This window comes from Dipodomys spectabilis, unplaced genomic scaffold (assembly GCF_019054845.1).
Source record: "Dipodomys spectabilis isolate Male_0828 unplaced genomic scaffold, ASM1905484v1 ptg000003l, whole genome shotgun sequence".
Classification (NCBI taxonomy): Eukaryota; Metazoa; Chordata; class Mammalia; order Rodentia; family Heteromyidae; genus Dipodomys; species Dipodomys spectabilis.
The window spans coordinates 14580719-14607731 of record NW_024870680.1 but is presented as its reverse complement, the minus strand read 5'-3'; the positions used below and the strand labels follow the sequence as shown (position 1 = coordinate 14607731).

Sequence of the window (27013 nt, the reverse complement as noted above, 5' to 3'; positions counted from 1 at the left end):
ATACTAATAAATATTTAAAAAGCAAGCTTTAAAAAAATACAGTATTGAAATCCTAGCCAGAGCAATAAGGCAAGAAAAAGATAAAAAAGAGATCCAAATAAGTAAGGAAGAAGTAATTCATATTATCCCTTTTTGCAGATGATATGATACTGTATCAAGATGCATATGCTCTTAAATTGACATAATAAATTGAAACCCCTTTGTACAATTACTTAAAGATAATTAAAACAAAAGTCCCAAGTTTTGAACTCTGGGCCTCTTGCTTCTTGTGCCTGAGGCTGTACCACCTGGCCATTCCTTAGCTCCTTCTCAAAAAAATCAGATTTCAGAATTGGTGAATTAGCGGGTCCTTTTCCAATGAATAGTAATATCTCCTAGGACCTAAGTAATTGTGAGTCATCTATTATTTATGCCTCTAAGTTGAGAGCTTAGACTAGGTAGTCTCTAAGGATACTTCATGGTTCTGGATTCACTTCCTGTTTTTCAGATAAAATGATAAAGAAACATAGGATGGGATGTAAGTTTGTTTTTCTGGGATTGGCATAAATAAAAGCCTTGGGGCTAGTTTATTTAAAATTTCTAACAAAATCAGTTATGGCTTCTACTTAAAGGATGTTCAGTAATGAACATATTCTTTAGTCAAACATTTTTATGAAATATTCATTTAACTTTGTGATAAAAGATAAAGATTCAAAAATGAATAGTATTTCTCCCCACAAGGAGATGTCTTAGAATAAGCTGTCTCAACCATCCCAATTTCCTTCCTTATCTTCAAAAATCTCTCTAGTTTTCTTTCCAGACCCCTTTTATAACTCCTGAAAGTTACCAGATAACTCTGTCACCAAACTTGCTAGAGATTTTTTTACTGTTTACCCCCTAAAGTCCTCTACTTCTTCCTTGAGGGCATGTTCATATTGTTAATTTTCATTAATGTCTGTCTTAAAGTCTGAATCACAAGAGGAGAAACTGTAACCTATTTCTTTTATACTTTCATGCAGTATAAAGCATTCTCCTTGCTGCCCTAGCAAGCAGAACTTGTTGGTTAACTAAATGGGATATATCAAGTAGAAATATACAACCAAGAAAGCATATCCAAGAGAGTTTTTCTAGGACAGAGGGACTTGTGCTAACATACACTTGTCAGAATATTTGTCTTTTACTATCCCTTGTTTACTACTTAAGACACAAGAATCCTGTTCTTGGGAAACAATGGCATTGAGTATTGAGAATGCAACTGCTGCCAACTCGGCATGTACCTTAGGCACCCTGTCTGCTTTTCCAACAATAAACAATGAAAATAATCTAAGTATGGTTCAGTTATCTAAATTTATCCTTTTTCCAAACTTTAAAAATGAATTTAATAATAAGCATTTTTATTTAAACCTGAGTATTTGCTGAGGGTGGCTTTGGAAGGCTAGAGAAGCACTCTACAACTAGCTATCCCCAACCCCTAATCTACTTTTGGTTTTGGTGGTACTGAGGTTTGAACTCAGGGCCTCACACTTTGTAAGCAAGTGTTCTGCCATTTCAGCCATACATTCAGCCCTTTATTATTATTATTTTTCAGACAGTCTCACACTGTCCAATTTGCTTTGGACCACAACTACGATCCTCCTACTTCACCCGCCCTTGTAGCAAGGATCATGGCATACACTACTTCACCTACTGACCGCTCTTTTATATTCTGCTTAATTTCTTAAGTCCTCGGTTTACCCAGGACTTTTGGGAAGTTTTCTTCATTACAAATAAAGTAATTATTGTGAGCCTTTCCTTATTATATTAACATTATATTTGTTAATCTTTCATTCTATTGAGTTGCATGTTTCTTGAGGACATATCTGACACATAGTACCCTCTTGGTAAATGTTTGTGGAACTGAAATGGTAGTAATAACGTCTTTATTGTCTGGCTCATGGCCTTAATAGACAGATTAAGGATGGTGGCAACATAGGTAACCATAGCTTTTTGTCTGATCTCACAGAATCTCCAGAATTACTATTTGACTCCAGTACATGAAAAGATGAATCCTGAATAACTTCCACTCTCCTTTTTTGCTTTTCCCCTAGTGTGAAGAGTGGCCAGATTCGAAATCTAGAGTCTGCTCGTGTCTCAATGGTTGGCCAAGTCAAACAGTAGGTCTTACCTTTGTATCTCATTCTGTTAAGAGGCTGAAACATGGTGAGGGAATTACAGATTGCTGCTTTTGGTTTTCATCTATTCTACCATCATGTTAAATACTTTCATTGTTTTAGATAATTTTATAGATTAGCTTAGTTGGGAGCCAGCATAAAGATTATTTCTCTCCTCCCCTTCCTGTCTTCATTTTTTCTTTTAAGAAATCCCAAACCAGTAAGTATTTTCTTTCTAATACTGTATTACATTAGTACATGTCTAGGTATTAAAAAGGGTAGATTCTAAAGTAAGTATTAAAAATTGTTGGGGAGAAAATGATGAAAGGATGACATTGATCAAAAGATGCTTTATACTTATAAATTGGTTCATTGAGTCAAATTGCATTTGAATTTGAATCAGATTAATTCAACAAATCAATTGGTAAGTACAATGTAATTTTATAATAGTGACAGTTATCACACCTAAACAATAATTTTTTTTTTTTTTTTTTTGGTCGGCCGTGGGACTTGAACTCTGGGCCTGGGCACTGTCCCTCAGCTCTTCAGCTCAAGGCGAGCACTCTACCACTTGAGCTATAGCGCCACTTCTGGTTTTTCTGGTGGTTATTGGAGATAGGAGTCTCACAGTCTCTCCTGCCCGGGCTGGCTTTGAACCGCGATCCTCAGATCTCAGCCTCCTGAGTAGCTAGGATTACAGGCGTGAGCCACCGGCGCCCGGCCTAAACAATAATTTTTAATGTTACAAAAATCGAATCAGTATTTGTGTATGTTATTGTCTAATTTAAATTTTTATTTTTTTTTTTACAAATAATTTATATACATATGTATGCTAGGTAAGCATTCTACCACTGAGCCACATTTCCAGCCCTAGCAGGTACCATTTTCAAGAGAAAAAAGCAGTAATTGTTTGGAGCAGCTGGCCATGCTCATTGTAATAGCCATTTTCTAGTATCTCAAGAGATGGGATCTTATACTCTTCCCTTTGAGGCTTATTCTAGTGTGAACAGCGTGCAGCAGATAAATACCAGGTTTTGGAGTCAGTTACACCTGAATTTGCCTTGTAGCTTTACCAGGTAGGTAATCCTGAGCCATTTTCTTAACTCTTTAGGACTACTTCATAGAATTGCTATGAAGATTATATAAGACAAACCCAATAAAACTCTCATCACTATGGTTCTTCCCTTTTTGGGTGGGACTACACATCCTTCTGTTGCCAGGAGCAGTGTTAAGATTATAAAAAGCTATAAGTGGGGCTGAGAAGGTGGCTCAGTGGTAGAGCGCTTGCCTTGCATACATGAGGCCCTGGGTTCGATTCCTCAGCACCATATAAGCAAAAAGAAAAAAAGCCGGAAGTGGTGCTGTGGCTCTAGTGGTAGAGCGCTAGCCTTGAGTTGAAGAGCTGAGGGACAGCGCCCAGGCCCAGAGTTCAGGCCCCACAACCAGACCCCTCCCCACCCCCCAAAAAAAAGCTACAAGTATAAGTATGAGATAATTTGTGATCACAAATATATGGGTGATAGTGCCTTTATTATTATTTTTTTAATCTAGATGTGAAGGAATTACTAGTCCAGAAGGCTCAAAATCTATAGTGGAAGGAATCATAGAGGAAGAAGAAGAAGATGAAGAAGGAAGTGAGTCAGTAAACAAGAGGAAAAAAGAAGATGACATGGAGGTGGGTGAAGGCCTTCATCTTGGAAAGATTAGGAGAAAAGGGTATTTCCAAGTAAGATTGGATCCGGACAGAGGGGAAAGATAATACCATTCTTTTGTCCACCATTAACTATTTTAGGGGGAAGGGACTCTAACATTAGAGATAAGTTATCGAAATTAGGATACTTAGTCTAAGTGACAATGACTTGTCTGTCCACAGGGGGCTTTTCACTCAGCTCTGAAAAGCTTAGAGGTGATGTAAGCCATTCTTTGAATTATAGCTGTATCGCCCCAGAAAAGCTCTGCTTCAGAGAATATGCAGTTGTATTGTGCTGTTTAGTCCCAGGAAGATTCTGTTCCAGAGAATGCTTGTCCCTGTTTGTTTCCCTAGATGGTTTGGTTTGCTCACCCCTCATTGTTCCCCTAGATGGTTTGCTTTTGTTGGGCTTGGGTCTCCACCCCAAATGTGTTTTTTGCCTTTTTTAGCTTTGTGTAATCTACTTTCTGGGCTGCAGGTCTTTAGGACAGGAGTTCACCTGCAATCACTGGTTCTTGAAATGTGGCTTCTCTGTATCTCATGATCTGTAAAATATAGATAGAACTAATATAACTAAGGAAGAATTAATATAACTGATCCTTTGAAATATAAAACTTAGAATATATGACCTATACTCTGCTTTCTCATCAGGCCTTTTATTGCCTCTGTACTTCTAGTCCTGTAGTCTTCCTATAGGAAAAAATTCCCATTTCCCATTGTGTATTCTAAGCACATCCAAATCTTATACCTCTCTTAAGGCTTATCTCTTTGAGGAAGCTTTTTTACCTCCCTTTTCCCTGGGACCTGGTTTTTAATCTTATTCTGGGAATATCTTAATCCTGGGAATGCCCTTGGAGATTCAGACTTCCTTTTATTCCTCCAGACCAAGAAAGACCATCCATATACGTGGAGAATTGAACTGGCAAAAACAGAAAAATACTGGGATGGCTGGTTCCGAGGCTTATCCAATCTCTTTCTCAGTTGTCCTATTCCTAAATTGCTGCTCTTGGCTGGTAAGTACGTGTGCGTGCGTGTGTGCGTGTGTGTGTGTGTGTGTGTGCGTGCGTGCGTGCGTGCGTGCGTGCGTGCGTGTGTGTGTGTGTGTGTGTGTTGCCTTGCTGTCTTAACAAAATACCCATGGACTGGATAGTTTAAATAATAGGTTCATATCATCTTACAGTTCTGGAGACTGAAAGTCTGAGATCAGGTTACCAGCGTGGTTAAGCTCTGCTAAGACTTCTCTTCCTGGTTTGTAGACTGCTGCTTTTTCTTTGTGCTCTGGCCAAGAGAAAGCAAGACTAGTGTCTGATATCTCTTATAAGGGCATTAATCCTGTTGTATCAGAGCCCGATCCTTATGACCTTATTTAACCATAGGCCCAGTTTTCAGTTGCAGTTGCATTGGGGGTTAGGGCTTCAGTGGAGACACAGTTCAGTCTATAATCATAGTAAGTAGATTGTTATCTGGCTATGACCTCATTTAACCACATCAAGTGAGTAGTGACTTACAAAGTAGAATATCATTTTCTCCCCTCTGTACCTCTAACCTCTCCACATCCAGTCCCTAAAGCTTTGGCCTGGCTTTCATATCTGATTAAGCCCAAGTGCTCTTCCTAGAGCAACATATAGCCATAAAAGAATATCCTGACTATTATGAGAAACATAATATTTTCAGAAACATCTTTGATAGCGCCAATGATTGCAGCAAATTCTCAGCCTGGAAGGTTTTATCTGATGAGACTATGTCCTCAGAAATTGGGATTGACATTAACATCAGTTAAGACTGTTACCATGTTTACAGCTTTGTAACCATTTTTACGTAGTACTTGAATAGCAAAACTCATTTCACATGCTGTTTTCTGGTGAGCCACTTAACAGATTTTTTTTTTTTGTTTTGTTCTAGGTGTTGATAGATTGGATAAAGATCTGACCATTGGACAGATGCAAGGTAAATTACCCAAAAATTATATACTTGAATCCTTTTCTGAGGGTAGGAAAACAGGCAGTCTTGTGAAAATTACCTCTGAGATGATGAGGTACAGTGAAAGAGCATGAAGTTTAGAGTCAGACCTATGTTTGACATCCACCTCAACTCCTGATGTGGAAGTACTGTTTTGAACAGTGATTTAAAAAAAAATTTTTTTAACTGAGGATTATAATGCTTAAGAGTTATAAAGATTAAAATGATATGTGTTTCAAAACTATAGCGTATTATAGAGGTATAATATGTGAAGTGATATTATTAAGTATTTTTATTATAAAGTTTTTAAGGAAGGGAAATAAAATGCAAAGGCTATAAAATCTGTTTAGAAGACACAAGATCAAGTATTTGAAGCAAGGGCTCTAGAAGAAATCTGTTTTGAATATGTTTTCCTAATAATTTTTTAACCCTTAACAAGTTCTTGACCTGCCTCAGCTTGAGTCTTATTGATGTTGGCAAAACAAGAAAATTGATGCCAGCCTCAAGGGATTATGAGATAACGAGTAGAAAAGTGTCGTGTATACAGGAACAAGTATCTGGGCCTATAGCAATGACAGCAGTAGGAGCAGTTTACTGGAGTAAATTTTTGCTTTACTGTGGGTTTTCAAAAGTCTTGGAGAAAATTAAGCTAGCAGGCATCACAGCTGTGAGGTTATGAGAAGAAGAAGTGGCAACTTCAAAACCAAGATTTTAGGCTTTAAGTAGATTTTGTTCCTGCTCTTGCTTTTCTTTTTAGTCTTAGACAACTTTTTAGTTTCCATTTATACCTTGGTTACTCCCAAAACTAAACATCCAACTCCTTTCCTGAGTTCTAATCCTGGCCATCAAACGTGCTGAATGTTTGTATTTGAATGTCCTTCAACCTGTTCCTTTAGCCTTTTGGGTGCTCTTCACAAAGAAAGGAACTATATTCCCTCATACTAGGTTTTCAAAGGTTCCTGAATGATTTACAAAATTCTATCCCCAGTATATATACACAATGGAATTCTATGCCTCCATCAGAAAGAATGACATTGCCCCATCTGTTAGGAAATGGAAAGACTTGGAAAAAATTATATTAAGTGAAGTAAGCCAGGCCCACAGAAACATAGGTCCCATGGTTTCCCTTATTTGCAATATCTAGTATATGTCTGAGTCAAGCAGAAAAGGTCAGATAAGCTGATGTTAGGGAAATGAACCCTAAGATATGTATTCAAATTTTGTTTTCTTTCATGCGATTGTTTCTAACACATTTATAAGATTATTTCTTTGTTGCTTTGTATGTCCCTCCCCCACGGTATAACTCCTGCTTTCACTGTATTTGATGTCGGTATAATTTGGGGAGGGGAAGGGAAAAAAACAAATCGTTTAACTAGGGATACAGGTAGACCCATTGCAACAATGAGATGGACAAGTCATTATGTCGAAAACAAACTTTACAACTTTGGTGGGGGGGAAGGTTGAGGGAGGTTGGGAGGTAGGGGAGGGGGGGTTGGAGAGAGGATGGGAAGGGGAAACAAAGGAGGAGGCTACAATGCTTGATAAGAAATGTACTCATTATCTTGCCCATGTAATTGTGACCCCTCTGTACAGTATTTTCACCATTAAAAAAAAAAATTCCATCCCCGGATGCTCATATTTTTCCCTTCCTGAATCCTGAGCTGAAGCTGTGATCTTAATGACAGATATTGGTAACACCCATGTGTGCTAAATTTCAATTCAAGCCAACCTTTCCAAAGCCCTCTTTCTCTAAAAAAAAGCACACCTGAAAAACAGAGACTAAAGACTCTGAAAAGGTTCCTGAAACTATCTAAAAGCAATTGCCCTTGACCAAAACAGTATTTGAAACCAGTGTTGGTTACTTGTCAGCCTTAGAATCAGATAGCTTTAGAATCCTGGGTTTGAATCACTGTTACTGGTTTTATGACTTAAGGAAATTGCCAACTTCCATAATTCTGTTTTTTTAATCTATAGAATAGAGATAATGATATATCTTAGTATATTTATGTGAGATTCAAATGTGGGTGGCAGTTTATGCCATTCATTTTATATTTTTTTGGGGGGGGGGTTGGTAGTGGGGCCTGAACTCTGGGCTTGGGCACTGTCCCTCAGCTCTTCAGCTCAAGGCTAGCACTCTACCACTTGAGCCATAGCACCACTTCCAGCTTTTTTTTTTTCTTATGTAGTGCTGAGGAATCGAACCCAGGGCCTCAGGCATGCAAGGCAAGCGTTCTACCACTGAGCCACCTTCCCAGCCCCTATGCCATTCATTATATCCAGCAAGCATATTTTGTTACACGTCCTCCTGTTTCTTCAGTATGAACTATGTCATGTTTTGTGGGTGTGGGTGTGGGCAGGTCATAGGGCTTGAACTCAGGGCCTACGTGCTGTCCCTGAGCCTTTTTTGCTCAAGGCTAGTGCTCTACCACTTGAGCCCACAGCTCCCCCTTCAACTTTTTTGGTGCTTAATTGGAGATAGGAGTCTCGTGGACTTTCCTGCCCAGAATAGCTTCAAACCACAATCCTTCCATCTCAACTTTCTGAGTAGTTAGGATTATAGTCATGAGCCACTGATACCCAGTGCTACCTTTTATTTTAAAGACATAAAAAGTAAATGGCTAATAACTAGCTAGGTTGAGGGTCGTTTCATAGAACAAAGAGAAGAAGCTATAAGATCTTAGAAACTCAACAGTTATTCATGAATTCAGTTTGAGTAAATAATTTAGGCTCTCTGAACCTAAGGTCTAAAATGGGTTAGAAGCAGTTTTGGAAATATTCCCATCTCACAGAATAATTTTGAGGATTACTTACAATCATGTTATTTTTATATGTGCCCAACACAGTGTTATTAGAATGTGTAAATTCTCCCAATTACTTATTCCCACTGTTTCAAAAAAGAATGAATGGGCTGGGAAGGTAGCTCAGTGGTAGAGTGCTTGCCTTGCATGCCTGAGGCCCTGGGTTCGATTCCTTAGCACCACATAAGCAAAAAGGAAAAAAAAACGGAAGTGTCTCTGTGGCTCAAGTGGTAGAGTGCTAGCCTTGAGCTGAAGAGCTGAAGGACAGCGCCCAGGCCCAGAGTTCAGGTCCCACGACCAGACTCAAAAAAAAAAAAAACAAAAAAAGATATCCAAGGGAGAGAGGTCTCAGCTGGAGCCCCAGAGGTAGCCTCCTGCAGGAGCAAGGGCATTTAGAGGCCATCCTGAATGTGATGGCCTTAGTTCTTCCACCAATGAAACAACTTGAACAGGAAGACTAGTTTTATTATCTCAAGAAACTTTAAGTATGTAATCTGTATGATTTTATAGGGTAGATTTGGGAATCAACAACGGGTAGAAAACTTCCTGAAGCACTGTGAAATTGGATTGAGAATGTGATGTCAAGGACCTCCAGAGCTTATCCCTTATTTTGTAAATGAATAAACAGGTTTAGAAGTTCATTTTCTCTATCTGTAGGCTGGGCTTATAACCTGTAAAATAGAGATAATGATATAGATCAGCATATTTATGTAAGAGTCAAACGTGAAAGTGAGAGTGAAGTAAAGGCTGACAGGGTCTCCTTTATTTCCTTCAGGGTCTTTTTTATCAGTCATCTCTGTTCACTCTTGCTTTAATTTTTTTTTTTTTCCAATGCTTAGGATCAAACCTAGGACTTTGTGCATGCTAGGCAAGTGCTTTATCCCTGAACTATATGCTCACACCCATCTGTTTACACAAATTGTTATCACAAATTGTAAGCTTAAGTGTTCGTTCCATAAGAGTATATAAAAGTATTTATGCCAGACACTGGTGGCCCACGCCAATAATCCTAGGTACTCAGAAGGCTGAAATCTGAGCATTCTGGTACCAATTCGGGCAGGAAAGTCTGTGAAACTCATCTCTCCATTGAACTACCAAAAAAGTTGGAAGTAGAGCTGTGGTTCGAGTAGTAGAGTTCTCGCCTTAAGCAAAAACAGTTCAGGGATAGTACTCAGGCTCTGAGTTCAAGCCCCGGGACCAGCAACCCATCCCCCCCCCCCCCCCGCCCCGTCCCCACACATAGTTAATTATTAAAATAGCAACATTTTGTAATAATAAATTTCGGAATTCTTCATATGGCTTCAACTCTTCATGTACCCGTTTACCCCTCCAGTCCATCTAAGTGCTATTTCAAGCCTTCTTCCTGTTTACAGCCCATTCTTTCTATGTGGGATGCTCCCTTTATCCATGGGCTATAGCCCATGTGCCCAGTGTCATCCTAGGAACTACACACTACATTAGAATGTTTAATTTTATATTTCATTTCCTTACTGGACTCTAAACCCCGTGAAAGCAGGACATACTTTCCTCTCTGTGCCTTGCCTAAAGTAAATACACACTAAGGTACAGAAGGAGAAGCTGAAAGGAAGGCAATTGGACTCAAAGATTTGGTAATTGATTCTAGGTCTTTTGGGGGAGAGAGGAGGAGGTACGGTTTGAGACTGGTCCTGGGATCCAGGGCTGATCTGTAAGGCTGCAGAGGTGTTTCAGAGAGGGCTCTTGCATAGTTCCTGAAGGCACCTGTCTTTGTTCCTATCTAGGGAAGTTTCAGATGCAGGTCCTACCTCAGTGTGGCCATGCAGTCCATGAGGATGCCCCTGACAAGGTGAGTGAGGGTCTCAGTGGCTGAAAAAGAACAACTGGGGAATAACCTTGGATACCGCAGTCTGTCAGTCAGCTTGTATTCTGCAGCAGCTGCTAGAGGCCTGTGCAACTCTACTAGATTCCCAAGCCAATACCTGATAGCTGCTTATGGTGTTGGCTTTGAGTAGTGTCTGGCAAGGTGCTGGCACCTGGTATTTCATCCCAGGACCCTGAGGTTCAGGTCTTTTTCATATTTAATATTTTATTATATTTTTATATTTTTAAGTAGTTGTACAAAAGGGCTGTAATTCCATAAGTCGGGTTCTGAGTATAGTGTTTCTTGATCAGTGTCACCCCTTCCTCTGTCTTCCATTTTCCTCCCTTTATCCCTACCTACCCTCAAGTTACAAAATTCATTTTCTTTTTTTTTTTTTGGTCCGGTCGTGGGGCCTGAACTCTGGGCGTGGGTGCTGTCCCTCAGCTCTTCAGCTCAGGCTAGTGCTCTACCACTTGAGCCACAGCGCCACTTCCGGCGTTTTTCTTTTTGCTTATGTGGTGCTGAGGAATGGAACCCAGGGCCTCATGCATGCAAGGCAAGCGCTCTACCACTGAGCCACCTTCCCAACCCCCACAAAATTCATTTTCTACATAATGTACTTTGAATATAATGACTACATGTACTCACCCTTCCTCCGTCTGAGGTTTAAATCTCCTTAGTAGAAGCTGTCGGTCCAATCATAATTAAGAATTAATATGTACTCTTCCTGTGGGATAGAAAGATGCTTTGTAATTGGTAAATTCTCTGCATCCATCACTGGCAAGGACGGAGAGGAGTAGTCCTCTAGCTGAAGTCCTTTTGCTACCAAGCTGCCCAGACTGGTGGGACTTAGAGGACGCCAGTAAGCCTAACCTTCTAGCAAAAGTTTACAGGATTTCCAAGCCTAAATACCACCACTTAGCCTTTGTTGAACCTTTTCCAGGTAGCTGAAGCTGTTGCCACTTTCCTAATCCGGCATAGGTTTGCAGAGCCCATCGGTGGATTCCAGTGGTAAGGATGTGCAAGGGTATATAAGAACCCGACAATGCTGGCCTACCCCAAGACTTGCATATTTACAGGGCTATGAATATCTCTGCTTTGTCCTGCCTGAATTCTCCTCCTCAACACAGAGCCTGGCATGTGTTTCCTCAAAGCCACGTTGGTGTAGTATATATGCGAGGGTCCAGTGGGATGTTGCAGAGGCTATAATTACCCCATTGCAATGTACATTTCTTCTGGAGTGCCCTTCTGCAAGGTGGCTAGGTTGGGTATCAGTCCTTACCCAGATGGGTTTCCTGTGTCTCCTGCCTCCTCCTGAGCAGAGCTGGGAATACCATAAAGTTTGTGTAGAAATACAGAGCAGGGTTCTCAATGTCTGTATCAGTATTTTAGGGTAAGTGATTTTAGGGTAAGTGCTGTCTTGGCCATTGTAAAATGTTTTAGAAGAACTTCTGGTCTTCAAGATGCTACTAGCACCCCTTACACATAGTACTGCCAACCAAGAATGTTTCCACCTGTTACCAGATGTCTCAAGGAGGCAAAAAGTGAGAAAACCACTGGGCTAGAAGAAGAAAGTAGGCCAGGCTTCTCATCCTAGAAAATGATTCATCTGATTAGAGAGATAGCATGTTCCTTGTTGAGGAGAAAGAAGATGCATGTTGACTCAAACTAAGCAATTCTGGCCTACCTCTTGAGATTTAGTCTATTGCAAAAGACCCTTGCTCCTCAGCCCATCAACCAGAGGAAGCATCACTCCTGCCATTGCATAGTCTCTTCTCTGATTTGGGGGAGGGATCAGGAGAAGTATGTTTGAAGAAGAAATATTTCTGTCCTAGCCACCTCTGAACCACCAACACCTGAAAGACAGGCAGAGTAGGCAGTGGAGATGATGAGATCTTGGTACAGTGAGCCACAAAAATGACACTCTTGTACCATCTCTCTAGCAAATAACCAGTGACGGATCTTAGGAATCATGAAGACGAAATTTTTCTTAATAACAGTGTTTGACTTGGGTCCCTGGACCAGTCAAACACTATTTTGGTGGGATGAACTACTTACTCTCTTTGTAGCACTGGTTGGGCTGGGCTGGGATGGGACAGACCTGCAGGAGCCTTGGTGGTCATTACTAGAGAGCATTTCCTGATCAAGCTGGGGAAAAGTTCATAATTGTTCCATATGTTTTCCCTTCTCTTTGTATTCTTGACAGTGTGTTTCCTGGCTGTTAATGACCTCCGATCCTCCCCCTCTACATTGAGCTCTGTTGTAAATACAAGCACCAGAGGCCACTGTGATGCCGCTCGCTGTCTCCTCCTCACCCTCCTGCCCGGCCAGTGTGACACCGGCGCCCTGCAGACGGGCAGCCCCACATGTACAAACCCTTTTGTGTACTCCTGCCAACAGCATTGCTTTCCAGGGCCCTTGTCTTAACAGTTCAGGGTCTCTAGCTCTTACCCCTTTCTTGTAAAGGAGTAACCCCCTGCCTGTTCTCCCCACCCTGCCTATGGTGAAGCCTCCAGAACTACCACTCTGGGCCCCTAATGCTGGTGTGAGGCAGAAAACCTGGGTCCAAATGTTTCTCTAGGCTTAGGGACCGCCACTCCTTGAAATGACTTTTGGCACAGTTCTGCCCTGCCTTAGGGGATGGATAGTGCATATGGTAGTCCTTATTTTATCCATTCGAATAAAATACTGGTCAGGTACTTTTTTTTTTTTTTTTAATCCCAGTCTTATTCTTCCATGTTCAGAAGACCCAGAGGCCAGGAGCCCAGCCTTAGGTACCAGGAGGGGTGGTGGGTAGCAAGCATCACAAGAAACCAGCCTGAAAACCAGGTCCAGCCGGTCCAAGCACATGGCCTCCCATCTGGGTGAGCCACTATCCTCCCACGTGTGGGCACCTGTCCTGGGCTGAGGCCAGGCTGCTCCAGGGGACTCTTGAGCCCTCATCTGCCACAAAGCAACCCAGGTTAAATACAGCCCATGCACAAAGCCACAGGCTAATGCCTGTGGAATTGTTTTTACTAGTCAGATTTAACCATTTTCATAGTTAGTTCCTGGAGGTGTGCAGAGTGCCCGCTTGCCTCTTCTAGATCCACAGCTTCTCGTTGCCATTTGTGGTTTCCATGTCACGCCACATAAAAGCATAACAAGCCAGCCTCCCCAGTCGTTGCCCTCATCCAACTGCCTCATCACAGCCCTGCAGCCTCCCCTTGCTGCCCAGGCACGCCGTTTGCAAGGGCAAGGAGGGGCAGTCTCCTGAAGCCCATCTTTCTGTGACTGTCTTAGGTGATACGTAGCCCCCTTCACCTTTCACCCAACAGCTTCCTATCCCTGTCCTGCTGCATGGTCCAGAGTCTGGGACCTACTTTGTTTCTTTGTTATTTATGACCTTGTTTAAAGAAAATAAATATCTCCCAACCTTTATTCATCTATAGATTGTTTTTATTTCTGTGAATCTGGGGGCTAGGAGACATAGCTAATTGCTAGGAAACTACAGAAAAATTCCTGTCCTGTAGTCACTGGGATCACAACTGCATACTCTGTGGGATAAAGAGCCAGTCTTCATTGCAGTCCAGGGAACCTAGAGTTCAGTCCCAGACCCTCCACGGGCGCAGAAACAGGGCTGGGTTTGCCTGTATAACCTAGGTCACTTACGGTAGCTTCACTGATACCAACACCCAAGCTATAAAACAACCCAGATCTTCTGAGCTCTAATTACTTAGGTCCATCCCCTTATGTTTCTCTTAAATGGCCAAACACCATTTCATACTATTTCTAAAACTGACCTTGAAAATTGCTTTTGGTAAACTCAGTAAGAGGTAGCTACAACCAGATCTCCAGTTCTCAGGACTGGACACTTAGGCTCTATCATACTATTTGCCTGTATGTGTATGTACATGTGTGCATGCGTGCCAATCCTGGGACTTGAACTATGCATGGATGCTGTCTGTAGAATTTTTGTGCTCAAGGCTAGCACTCTACTACTTGAGCCATAACTCCACTTCTGGCTTTTTGGTGGTTATTTAAATGGAGATGAGTCTCACAGACTTTTCTGCTCAGGCTGACTTTGAACCATGATCCACAGATCTCAACCTCCTGAGTAGCTAAGACTAGAGGCATGAGCCCCCAGCATCCACCTTTGCTTTCTTATCTCTACATCCAGTCTGCTACCAACTCCTGTTTAGTCTATATCATCTGCTCCATCCTATACCTACTCCTAGTTTAAGGCCTCATCGCCATTTCCATACCCTTGTTCTTTCCCTCCCTGCCTCCACTGAGGTTGCCCTCCACACATCATTGGAGTTGTCTTAATAGGCGCTGGGCCAAACCTAAACTAGAACCCCTTACTTGCTTTGTGATGAAGCAACCTATTTTCTGTGCTGCAATTTAATCACAGGGCCTGGAAGACTGTATAAGTTAAAGTAGGTCAGCTGGCACTCTTGGTAATTGGCAACATGGGAGACACTTAATAAACAGGTATGGCATGTCTGTATTATGTCAGACCTTTACAGAATGGTCTGTGAGCCACAAGCATCAATATCACTTACAGGCCTAGTACAGAGTTTTTCACCTCTCCAGAACTTTTCAGTCAGAACTGACCTTCATTTTGGTAAGTATATACATTTTTAAAAGTTTAAGAGTTATGGTTTCGATGTTCACTATTTCTAGGTAAAGCGTGAGCTTCCTAGCAGAGGCAGGAAAGCCTTACCTAGTTTGAGGTAGCTTTGTGTTGTGTGCCCTCTTGTCCACTAGGGGGTGGCATGGTCATTTGTGTGGTTTTCAGAGGAGCTCCATGTACCTTTGTTCACCAGGTTTAGTCAGAATGATCAGCAAATTTTTTAGTTTACTTGACATCGTTTTATCCTCAGAATAACTCTACATGGTAGGTTCTTTTAGATTCCATTTACAGATAAGGAAATCTGCCTGATCTCAGATGTTTCAGTGTCAAGTGTTTAGACCTAGGTTGTTTCCACATCATGCTGCCCCTCTGATACAAGAAACCCCCTGGGCAGCTCATGTTTGGCCACTTTTAAGTCACGTAACTTAACAACAAGAAGGGGGTAACCAGAGAAATAAGACCTGTAGGCTTGATGGAAGAAGGCTGAGAATGAATGTTCATTGAAGCTAAGCATTAATAGTGAATGCCTGAAAAACTAAAAGCAAAAGGCCTGAGCTTCATTATGAAGCCCTGAGTTCAATTTCTAGTACAAACAACAACAAAACCCTTCATGTCCTAGTTCATTACAGAAATTGTGACTACCAGGTCTATAGGTGTCAGGTAGAAGAAATCGACTAGGAAGGTTTTATAGTAGTAGCATTTGAGTTGAGCCTTCAAAGATCAAAGTGGAGATGGTAGTGAAGGAAAATGGTCAATTTCAGGCAGTGGGAACAGCAGAGACAAATCCCTGGAAACCTAAAAGTCCATGAAGAAAGAGGAAAACTACAATGGCTGGATTTATAGGCTGAGACAGATGAGAGCAAATGAGGAAGGCAGGCATGGGATGTTTCAGAAGTTATACTAGGCAGAGAAATGATAAGACCAGTTTTTGTTTTTTTTTTTATTGTAAAGCTACTATACAGAGGGTTACAGTTACATGAGCGAGGTTATGAGTACACTTCCTCTTGAACATTGTTACCCCCCTCCATTGTTTTCCCCCTACCATCCCCTCCCTCCCTCCCTTCCCCGAGGTTCTTTTTTTTTTTGATTGTGATTAAATGATTACATAATTTCAAAGTCACAAGTTCATTCTAACTTCCCTGGAGCAAATTGTCTACCACAGTCTGTAATATATAACAGTGTTCACATGTTATATACCATATTTGTGATCAGCAGCATGGGGATATTTAGTAGTGGTTCAACCAGATGAGCGGGAGTTCTTTGTTTCTTAAGTCCTGTTAGTTTTGTCGTATCACCTAACCTTTTGGATTTAGCATCCACTTATGAGGGAGACCATGTACCGTTTGTCTCTTCGTTCTTGGCTTACCTCGCTCAACATGATTCCTTCTAGCTCCATCCATTTCCCTGCAAATGCCATTATTTTGTCATTTCTAATGGCTGCATAATATTCCATTGTGTATAGATACCACAATTTTTGGATCCATTCATCTGTGGTGGGGCACCTAGGTTGTTTCCATATCCTAGCTATTGCGAACAGTGCTGCAATAAACATGGAGGTGCACGTGTCCTTGTATATTGGTTCCTGTTGTTCAGGGTAGATGCCTAGAAGTGGTATGACTGGGTCGTAAGGGAGGTCAATCTTTAGCTTTCTAAGGACCCTCCAGACTGCTTTCCAAAGTGGTTGTATAAGTGTACATTCCCACCAGCAGTGTAATAGGGTTCCTCTTTCTCCACATCCCCTCCAGCATTTGTCGTTGGCTGATTTGTGGATGTGGGACATTCTGACTGGGGTAAGGTGGTATCTCAGGGTTGTCTTTATTTGCATTTCCTTCACCACCAGGGATGATGAACATTTCCTCATGTGTTTCTTTGCCATTTTTATTTCTTCATTTGAGAAGTCCCTCTTTAGTTCCCTTGCCCATTTAGTAATTGGTTTGTTAGGTTTGGGAGGGATTAGTTTCTTGAGTTCCCTGTATATACAGGATGTTAACCCCTTGTCTGATATATTGCTGGTAAATATTTTTTCCCAATTAGTTGGTTGTCTTTCTAGCTTAGTTGCGATAGATTTAGCTGTGCAGAAGCTTTTTATTTTAAGGTAGTCCCATTTGTCGAGTCTCTCTCCAACTTGTTGTGATCCTGGGACTCTGTTCAGGAAGTTCCTTCCTGTGCCTATTAGTTCAAGTGTCTCTCCTACTCTGTCCTGCAGTAGTTTCAGAGATTCAGGTTTAATGTTAAGGTCTTTAATCCATTTTGAGTTGATGTTGGTGCATGGTGATAGGCTGGGGTCCACTTTTAGTTTTCTGCATGTGGCTGCCCAGTTTTCCCAGCACCAGCGGTTGAAGAGGCTGTGTTTCTTCCATTGTATGTCTTTGGCTCCTTTGTCGAATATCAGCTGGCTGTAGGCCTGTGGATTTATATCTGGATCTTCTATTCTGTTCCATTGGATAAGACCAGTTTTTTAAGGAAAGTTTCTATGGTAACCTGAATACATGGGTTTGTGGGCACCAGAATAGAGGCAAAGTGATCGGTAAAGAAACAGTTGTGCTCCAGGTAAAGATAAGTATAAAACATTAGGAAAGGACCACAGATCACAAAAAGGAATGTTTTTAATTTTTGGAGATGGACTGTATACACCAACCTGGGATTTAGAGAGTAGGGCTAAAACCTACTGAGTTGGATTGAGTTGAGACCTGCCATCAGAATTGGGGCTTGGAAGAGAGCCCACAACAGCAGCAGAAGAGCAGGACCGTCCATTGCTCCCTCCAGGAACTGTTTTGTCCCTAGTCTTGCAGCCAACTTCTGGCCTGGTCACCTCATCAGTGGCCAGAGTCAACACCCTCTCTGTATCCAGGGCTCAGCAAGTTATGTAAACTCTAGAGGTTCCCTTATTCCTTGAGCTGGTTTCCTCTCTCAGCAGTTTACTAGAAAACCTCAGCCTGGAGCCAGGCAGAACTGTGGAACCTGAGTCTAGCCAGGTGGCTGGCCTTTTGTCCCTGAGTAATGGAGAAAAATGTTTTTCACACTGAATAATGGGCATGACACTGATGTAGCTGCTTATAGTAACTGATAGCACAGACGATACCCTAAGACACTTACCTACACTGCACCTTGCGGGGTGGCAAGGGCAAGCAGATCAGTAGGGAAGGGCAATTGTGACAAAGTGATTTTCCCTAAGCTGCCCAACAGCACATTCTGAATTAGAGCAAGGCCACAATTCCCAGGCCAGTGTGTGCCTATCAGTCCTGAGCCATAAACAGAAAGAGATGGGCAAGGGGCAGGTGCATGGAAGACAAGCCTGGTGACAGGAGACATTCCCAACTCAGAGTCATGGTTTTTTTTTTTTTACTAGTCAGGAGACCTTGGGCATATGACTTCTTCCAGAACTTCAAGTTCTCATTCCAAAACAGGGTACTTAATTCACAGTGCTATGAGGGTTTAATGAGATGTCCATAGATGGTGTACAGGAAATGTGCTTCCTATAGTGTCAAGTGCCTCAGTGCTGAGGCAAGGGCATTGTTGTTGAAGAATACCAAAAGAGGGGGAAGCAAGGCAAAAGCCCGTTATCCAAAGCCATACGTCTTTCTAGGTATCCCATATATCAAAGGCCCGTTAGGGTCCCCTGTCTGCATCCTCACTTGATGGAGTTACTTTCAAGCAGTTAGTTGCACTTCATGTGTACTTGGGGCCAGAGTGCTGTTCAGTACTGTAAACCTTCCTCTGGCCCAGAAGAGAGAGAGAGAGAGAGAGAGAGAGAGAGAGAGAGTGTGTGTGTGTGTGTGTGTGTGTGTGTGTGTGTGTGTGTGTGTGTACGGGCATGATGCCTTGTGCTTTCTGCTTTTTTTCTCATGGCTGTCTACCATGTCTCCAGTTCTAGCTCTTTTTCTAGTCAACTGAAGATAAAAGATTTCTGCCGGGGCTGGGAAGGTGGCTCAGTGGTAGAGCGCTTGCCTTGCATGCATGAGGCCCTGGGTTCGATTCCTTAGCACCACATAAACAAAAAAAAAAAGCCGGAAGTGGCGCTGTGGCTCAAGTGGTAGAGCGCTAGCCTTGAGCTGTGCCCAGAATTCAGGCCCCATGACCTGACCCCCCCCCCCCCAAAAAAAAAATTTCTGTCTAGACTGGCTCTGAACTTTGATTCTCAAATATTAGCATCCTGAGTAGCTGTGGTTCACGCTACCAGTGAGCTGCTGGTGCCTGGCTTAAAGGTTTCGTTGTTGTTAATGATACAGAGTGTATAATTCCATAGTAGTAAGTAATGCTGTGGTACCACACATCACCACCTCATCTATATTCAAACACTTTTCTTATCATTCCCAACAGAAATAATATACTCATCAAACAATCATTTCCTCATCCTCCTATCCTAGTTCCTGAAGACCTATTTTCATTAAGTATTTGCCAATTCTTGTATAATCGGACAATACATACTCATGTCTGGCGTATTTCATTAAGCATGTTTGCAAAGTCTGACTATGTTGTGGTAGCAAATATCAAAACAATCATTTTTATAGCTAATAATCCTCTGTACATACACCATATTTTGTGACTCTTAGATTGCTCCTACCTATGAGCTATTGTGAATAATAGTGCTGTACACATTTGTGTACATGTAGTTTTCTCAGTGACCACTTCCAGACCTCTCGATTCAAAACCCAGGAGAAGAGCTGTGCGTCAGGTGGTGGTTCTGTCTCAGTTATCACAGCATCCCTGTGGCAGCATCAACATGCCATTATTTGGCTTCCTTGAATGAATGATGGACCACAAACAGCCTGTGCCTGCTGAAACACCAACAAGGGTTGCTGCCATTTGCCCACTGTGCTCCCGTTCCAAGAAGCACCTGTGGAGCTTTGGAAAGAACATGGATCTCTGAGCCAGGAAACTCTGCCTCTAGTTGGCTCCAACACCAACACAATTATGGGCAAATCATTTCCTGTGTCAGGCTCTTACCCCAGATGCATTGGAGCCTGGTGGGCTTCCAGCTTTGCTCCCTCTGAAAGTGTGGTGAACTTGAAACAGTAGAGGTTAGCCTATGAGCATCTGTCTCTCTGAGCCATGCCCCAAAACACGTGGTCAATAAGGCTTCTATCCAGATATCCCAGGGCCTGAAAGCCAACCTTACTACCTTGTTCCTTTGAGAGAACTTTCAATTTCACCAGGATTCTTATTTTAACTCCAAGTGTGTTTCTTGCAGAGATAAGAAGCTTCCTATCACTCAAATATTAGGGGGAAACAGGCAGAGCAGATTCTGGGTGGGAGGGATCCTGTGCAACTTGAAGGTGACTACGAAGGAGACTACTAAGGAAGAGACAACTAGGGATTTCAAGGTCAGAAAGGGACTGGAAACAACTAGAGGGGTGGGTTTGGGTAGAACTTCCCAAGCTCCAGATTGGCTCCCGTTTTTCTACTCTTGCTTAGAAGAGATGATGATTGGGAATAAGATATGAACATTAAATACCTGGCAAAGAGTAACACAAGTGTCTGTCATCTCCCCCAGCCCTTGGCTAATTTCATAGTTCTGCTATGAACACGTCTGTGTCTCCCCATCCACCTCTACACAGAGGCTCCTTTGGTTTTTCCTGCCTTGAGTAGCTATGGTCCTCAAACAGGGGGCTCTTTGAGTGGTGCTATGAAAGGGTAGTTTGTCCTTCCTGTGGCGGTGCTAGACAGGAGTCCCCAGAATCAACATTGCCTTGCTTCCTCCTCCTAGACAGCCCTCCTGCCCCTCTATGCAAAGGGGACAAGTTGGGGTGGCCCCTGCTCCTGTCTTGCTCAGACACACATTTTCCCTCTTCCCATTGTTCTCCTGGTGCTCCAGTGTGAAAGCCTCACATGGGCACTACACAGGCTTCCTCTCCGTCATTCCCCTCTCTGTCTGACACTGGGTCTCAAGTGCAGTAAGCAGCTGCTTCACTCTCTTGGATTCTCATGAAGCACCTACCAAAGTCTTCATCCAATAGATGTTCGCGGTACGTGAGTAGGATTGACACAATTCATTCATGTATTCGATAAATATCTCTTTTTTGTGCCACATTTTCTCATTGTACTTAAATGAACTTAGGATATATTTGCCTCATTCCCCCTACTGGCCTAGCTCCCAGGGAATGCACCTCTCTGCCCACAGAGCGTTGGCTGAGCCCCAGTCCTGCTCCTGAGAAATGTTCAGTAAGCAGTTTTTGCTTCATTTGCAGCTACATGGTCCTGGGTCTCAGTCATCTGGCTAAGAAGTTTGATAATTGCCATATCCCAGATAGTGTTAAAAGCACATGTGTTCAATGTGCAAGGTTTGGAACCATACTGTGGGACCTTAGGTGAGTTACCTTACTTTACCTCATCATAAACCAGATATAACTGAATCCAACCCATCAGATTGGGATGTGCATTAATGAGTGCACAAAGTCTGTAAAGCCATGCCATGCCAGTCTCCTTGTGCTCATCATGCAGGCCAATGTTGCGATTGATTCAGCCTGTCCCTGAAATTCTGAGACATCCAGGTTCTGCTAAAGTGGAATGGTTTTACCATAGACCATAGCTTTCTGTCTTAGCTCCATTTTTCTGGGGCTGGAGGAGGCAGGTGGAATCATGTAGCAAGGCAGTTATTTAGTATGATTTCCCACATCCTGGCATGTGTAACATAGTTAGCAGGGATGTGACAAGGTGTTCATCATGGCTCTGAGAGAGCTAGATATCAGAACACCAGAGTCCTTCCTGGGGGTGGGTCAAAGACGGCCTAGGAGTCAAACTACCCATTCCTTTCACTGTGTGGCTCCTTCCTGAGCAAGATGCACCCACAACCCCGGGGAGGAACCTGAGCTGAGTGGCCTCTGTTCTCTTGGTACAAGCACTCAAATATCATCGTCACCCATCACTGCAGCCATAGCTCGCTTGTCGTTCTGCAAGGAAGATTCCTCATACAAAAAAAAAAAAATTCCCTCCACAGTGCAGCTTAAAGGACGCCTTTGCAAAAACGCTGAATGCCTACTTATTTGCTCCAGACTCTGGGGATTCCAGGACGAATGAGGAGCAGTGTCTAGTGCTGGCAGCCTGGCAAATACACTCATGCTGAAATTTAGTGTGATGGCTATAGTAGAAGCATTTAGAAAATAGAGGGGGGGCCTAAGCTCTCACTCTGCAAGGGAGGCAACTGGACAACAGAATTGAACAAATACGCCATTTCAACTCACATACATGCTAGGAAGAAAGTGAAAATCAGTTGAAATGACAGAAAATGGCCAGCTGGTAGTGTGAACAGGAAAAGGCTCTTTAAAGGGAAACTGAGCCAAGAAAGGAAAGAGAAGAGCTGGGCTGGGCCAGCGAGGCCCAAGAATAGGAGCCATGATGATGGGTGCTAAGCACAGGGACTCAGGACTGGAATGTTAGCAGATGGCATGTGGTCAAGGCAAGGTGAGCCAGGCTGAAAGAAGAGTGTAAGTCAACAGAATGTTAGACACTGCCTTTCTTTACTCGGCGTTAACGACATCAACATTCTCAAGTAATTTGTAAACATTTATTGTGACTATTAAAATCATCATAGAAAAGTTAAGTTGCTTTTTACTTTAAAAAAATCACCATGTGATATACCCCCCCCCCCCCTCCTGTGGGGTACAGCTCTTGAGTCAGACAATCCCTGCGGAGGCATTGAGGGAAGTCAGAGGGAGAAAGGCTTACTGCCATGGGCCAGCCCCCTCCTTCAGGTGTCTTCACTACTGCTAAAGTGTCCCTGTGGTCAGAGACTACTGTCAGATATGTTCTAATCCTGGCTGAACTTCAGAAACTTCTCTCAGGCCATCTGCCCCTCCATTCTCTCTCTCTCTCTCTTTTTTTTTTTTTGTCATGTGGCTTGAACTTGGGGCCTGGGTGCTGTCCCTGAGCTCTTTTGCTCTAAGTGAGTGCTCAACCACTTTGAGCTACAGCACCATTTCCAGTTTTCTGGTGGTTAGTTGGTTATTGTCTGGGCTGGCTTTGAACCTCATATGTCAGCCTCCTGAGTAACTAGGATTACAGGCATGAGCCACTAGCACCCAGCTCCATTTTTATCCATTCAGTTCTGTCACAGATCCAGCAGACACAAAAGTCAAATCTCAAGAGTCCCCTGGTTCAGACTACTTGTAGTCTCCCATTTGCAAGGAACCAGCAATACTGATAAGGCCTTCTTCCCGGAAGGTGTCTCTCCTGCCTCCTCTCCTACTCTGGCTTTGGCTCCTGGCATCTCTGGAGAACCACAGGACTTCATAGCGGCTCCCTGCCAACACTTCAGTCTTCAGGGTTGGGGCTGCAAGGTCTGCGAAATTCCTGTCCATACTCATGTATCCACTTGTTGGCCACTGGAAGAGAGCAGGCGGGAGAGCACAGACTTAGCAGGTAGCTGGCCACAGGGCTGTGCACCCCCCTGATCACTGGGGGGAGAGGACGGTCAGCAGTCCTCAGCGCCTACACCCTGTCACTCACTAGCCTAGCTCTGGCCCCATCAGGGACTACCAGCTGTTGGTTCAAGCAGAGATGAATAGTGAAGTGAATACTGCTGTCTGGGAAAACTCTGGGAAGACTCTGTTGACTATAATTGTCAAACCTGTGGTCACTAAGTTCACTTACCCTCCATGCCAGAATCCATATCACCCAGGAGGCCACTCCTGAGCAATGAGAGGAAGGAGTAGCTGCTTCAGGCGGTCCCCATTCTCCCCAGAGCCCTCTTTCTCTTCCCCTTCTGTCTTCACAGCTAAGTTCTCTTGGATACACACACACACACACATACATACACACACAGAGCCATAACCACTGCCTCCTGCTGCTTATCCATGCTTCCCATGTGACCAACTGTTGCGCTACAAAATGGCAACAGAGGGGACTCCATGGTTCTCTCTCTGGAATGAGAAGATCTCTGCACCATAGTCCTCAACTGTGCTCAAGGCGCCTCTGGTCAGGTCAAGAAACCTTTCTGACATCTGCTCTGTGACAACATCCTGACTCCTTACTGGTTCCCTGTCTGTCGAGCACACTTCATTGATAACTGATTATTTCACTATAACATGGCCTTAGAGCAAAGCCTTTGGAATGAAGGGTTGTGCTAGCTCCTACCCACTCCCCATTTCACCTTTCTCTGTATCTCTCACCATATTCTGGCACCTAGAAAGGCAGGCCTTACCCCATTTATCTCCTACCAGTACAGGACAGCCAGCATGAAGTGTGTCACCATCACCCTCACCGCTTCTGTGGAGATTCCACCAAAACAGCGCTGCATTCTGAAAACAACAGGGCCCAGTCCCGTGAGCCCAGCCAAGAATCTCAGCTCAGGAGAAGCACATGGCTAAGGACAAATGTATGCATGCCATTCAACAAGAAAGTGATCCATGCAGTTTGGGGCACAAGATAACAAGTTGCCATTCACTCGTTCATGCGACTGACTGAGGGCCTGCTTTGGTCGCCCATGCCCTTGGCATGCAAACAAACATCTAGTTCTGCAATCGGGAAACTCAAGAGGAACAGACATAAAGTAGACCAGGACAGGACAAGTGGTGAGTGCTAGCATGAGGGAAAGCACAGGAGCCAGGAGAGCACTGAGGGCAGATACTGGGCCTCTTGTTTTCAAGGTGGTACAAGATAATCTTTGTACAACTGACCATTTTAATAGTTCAGAAGGGTGCACCGGTGGCTCATACCTATAATTCTAGCTACTCAGGTGCTGAGCCAGCACAGGCAGATAAATTGGAGAGACTCTTATCTCCAGTAAGCCAACAAAAAGGTGGAAGTAGAGTCATGGTTCAAGTGGCAGCGTGCTAGCCCTAATCAAAAAAGCCAAGTGAGAGTGTAAGGCCCAGCACTGGTACACACAAAAAAGGAGATGTGAATGGTGAATGCTCCTCTAGCCACTTACTACTAAGTCCCAGAAGGTTAACTGTATTATAATTGTCTACTCCTACCAAAGAAGTGGATACTTAGGGCCTTGAAATTAGGGAAGCAAGAAGGGGCAAAGTTAGACTTAATTTAACCTGGCCATTAAACTACACCAAACCCACAATAATGAAGCATGTGTTTCTAATCCTAGAAGAGACGTCAAGCCCAGGGACCCCCCCCCCCACACACACAGACTCCAGCATTCATTTATGGATGATTGGTGTGTGCCAGACACTGTCCTAAGGGCTTTACAGGCACAATCTACCTCGTTTCTCTTCATCTCATTCCTGAATCAGGCAAAGGCTGCTGAGGGCTTTGAAGATTGAAGGAAATAGTCATGCAGTAATCAAATATCTCGCCTCCATAGCAACAGAATGGTTACTGCCTTTTCTCCATACCCTGAGTGCCTCTAGCTCTCAGTGTGGAAGAAATTAGATTCTGTGGAGGTGCAAAAAGTGCATCTAAGGCATCAGCTTGCAAGCAGACAGCATAAAGGGAGGGAAGGAGTGCTTCTATGCCCTCACAACCCCCATCTTCTGGGGCTGTGTCCCACTCACCTTAACCACAGGCACGCTAAAGTTGCCATAGATGAAGGCTGTAGCTCCTCCAACCTCCACAGAGCTGAGCTACAATGCAGGAGGAAGAAGCAGTTAAAAATAGCTGCTGTCCATACTCTGTCACTGGTTCATGAATCTCTGAGGTCATTTCTGCAGACTCCCTCCTGTACTCCCCTATTTCAACTCTGGGAGAAGTGTTTGCAAGACAATCATCCAACTTCAGAATTCAGGGAGCCTCCACCTGCCTGCCCACAGGACCCCAGGAGGACAAGGTTGGGAATTCCTTCTTTTCCCTTCTAGCTAACATCCTATGGAGGCTAAATGAGTACATTCAAACTTTTTGATTGAAACCATCATTTTGCATCATAATACATACATACACACACAAACTTACCCACATAGACACATACACACTACAGTAAAAGTTTTATAAGATTTTTACTACATAAATTAACCTCTGATATGTCCCAAGTTTATTATACTTCAGTTCAGTTTTCTAAAATGCTGTTCAAATCTAATAACCTCATAACCAACTAATGGATCATGACCTATAACTTGAAAACCAATTTTTTTCTTTCTCTTTCTTTCTTTCTTTTTTTCTTTCTCTCTCTCTCTCTCTTTCTCTCTTTCTCTCTTTCTTTCGCCAGTCCTAGGCGCTGTCCCTGAGCTTCTTTTGCTCAAAGCTAGCACTTTACCACTTGAGTCACAGCACCACTTCTGTTTTTTTGTGTTTATGTGCTTCTAAGGAATTGAATCCGGGGCTTCATGCGTGCTAGGCAAAGACTCTACCACTAAGCCACCTTCCCAGCCTTGAAAACCAGTTTCTAAAGTGTTTTTCTTCAACAACCTGTTTTGGAAAAAAAAAAACTATATATATATATATTCAGATCCCCTCTAAGCTAAGACGTTTTACTGCTAGAATATTCTAGAATTACGGCCATGTTTTCTTCGTTTGAAAAATTTTGTTCTGATTGTCAAAAAAATACACAGTAACTATAGACATTTTTAAAAATATAGGAATGGCATACTAAGTCCTTACAAATATCTCTCTCACACACAAGAATCCTGTGAGTTAAGATAGCTAGTTACTATCATTCTCCTTTCTACAGAAGTGAACAACAAGGTTTTGAGAGATTAAGTCCTTTACTAAAGGTCACGTAATTCTTCCATGACACAGCCAGACTTTGAGCAGAGTCAATACTATCTGGCTACAAAGTCTCTGCTTATAACTCTCCATACTTCTGAATTTTTAGGTTATGTCTAAATATTTAACACATATAATATGTAACATATAATTTACTATAAACAATAATGTTCTGATCACTTTTGTGAATGAAATTATTTTGTTCTCTGGTTTATTTTCAGAGAAGAGACCTAGCTTTAGAACTACTGAGTCAAAGGGGTGTACCCAAATTTCATACTTCTGTTATGTACTGCTAAATTACTTTTTCAGCAGCCATGACATGGGAGAGCAAGCCTTAGTTCATGCTCTTTCATCTTATGGCAATCAAACCTTACTATAACTACTTGAGTTTCA

General features: G+C 42.8%; 2 protein-coding genes across 2 annotated transcripts in view; one reads left to right on the top strand and one right to left on the bottom strand.

Moving 5' to 3' along the window:
* Positions 1-13836, top strand: part of Ppme1 (protein phosphatase methylesterase 1) — a 48691-nt gene extending 34855 nt beyond the window's left edge. The window contains exons 8-14 of the mRNA XM_042687278.1: positions 2067-2132; positions 3681-3804; positions 4703-4832; positions 5722-5766; positions 10337-10401; positions 11360-11427; positions 12623-13836. Coding sequence (XP_042543212.1) covers positions 2067-2132; positions 3681-3804; positions 4703-4832; positions 5722-5766; positions 10337-10401; positions 11360-11427; positions 12623-12641 — 517 coding nt within the window. The 3' untranslated portion in view covers positions 12642-13836. The remainder of the gene's footprint in view (positions 1-2066; positions 2133-3680; positions 3805-4702; positions 4833-5721; positions 5767-10336; positions 10402-11359; positions 11428-12622) is intronic.
* Positions 13837-23108: 9272 nt separating this feature from the next.
* The window catches only part of P4ha3 (prolyl 4-hydroxylase subunit alpha 3), a 39985-nt gene continuing 36080 nt past the window's right edge, over positions 23109-27013 (bottom strand). The window contains exons 11-13 of the mRNA XM_042689623.1: positions 25477-25545; positions 24171-24267; positions 23109-23352 (exon numbers count right to left, since the gene is read on the bottom strand). Coding sequence (XP_042545557.1) covers positions 23282-23352; positions 24171-24267; positions 25477-25545 — 237 coding nt within the window. The 3' untranslated portion in view covers positions 23109-23281. The remainder of the gene's footprint in view (positions 23353-24170; positions 24268-25476; positions 25546-27013) is intronic.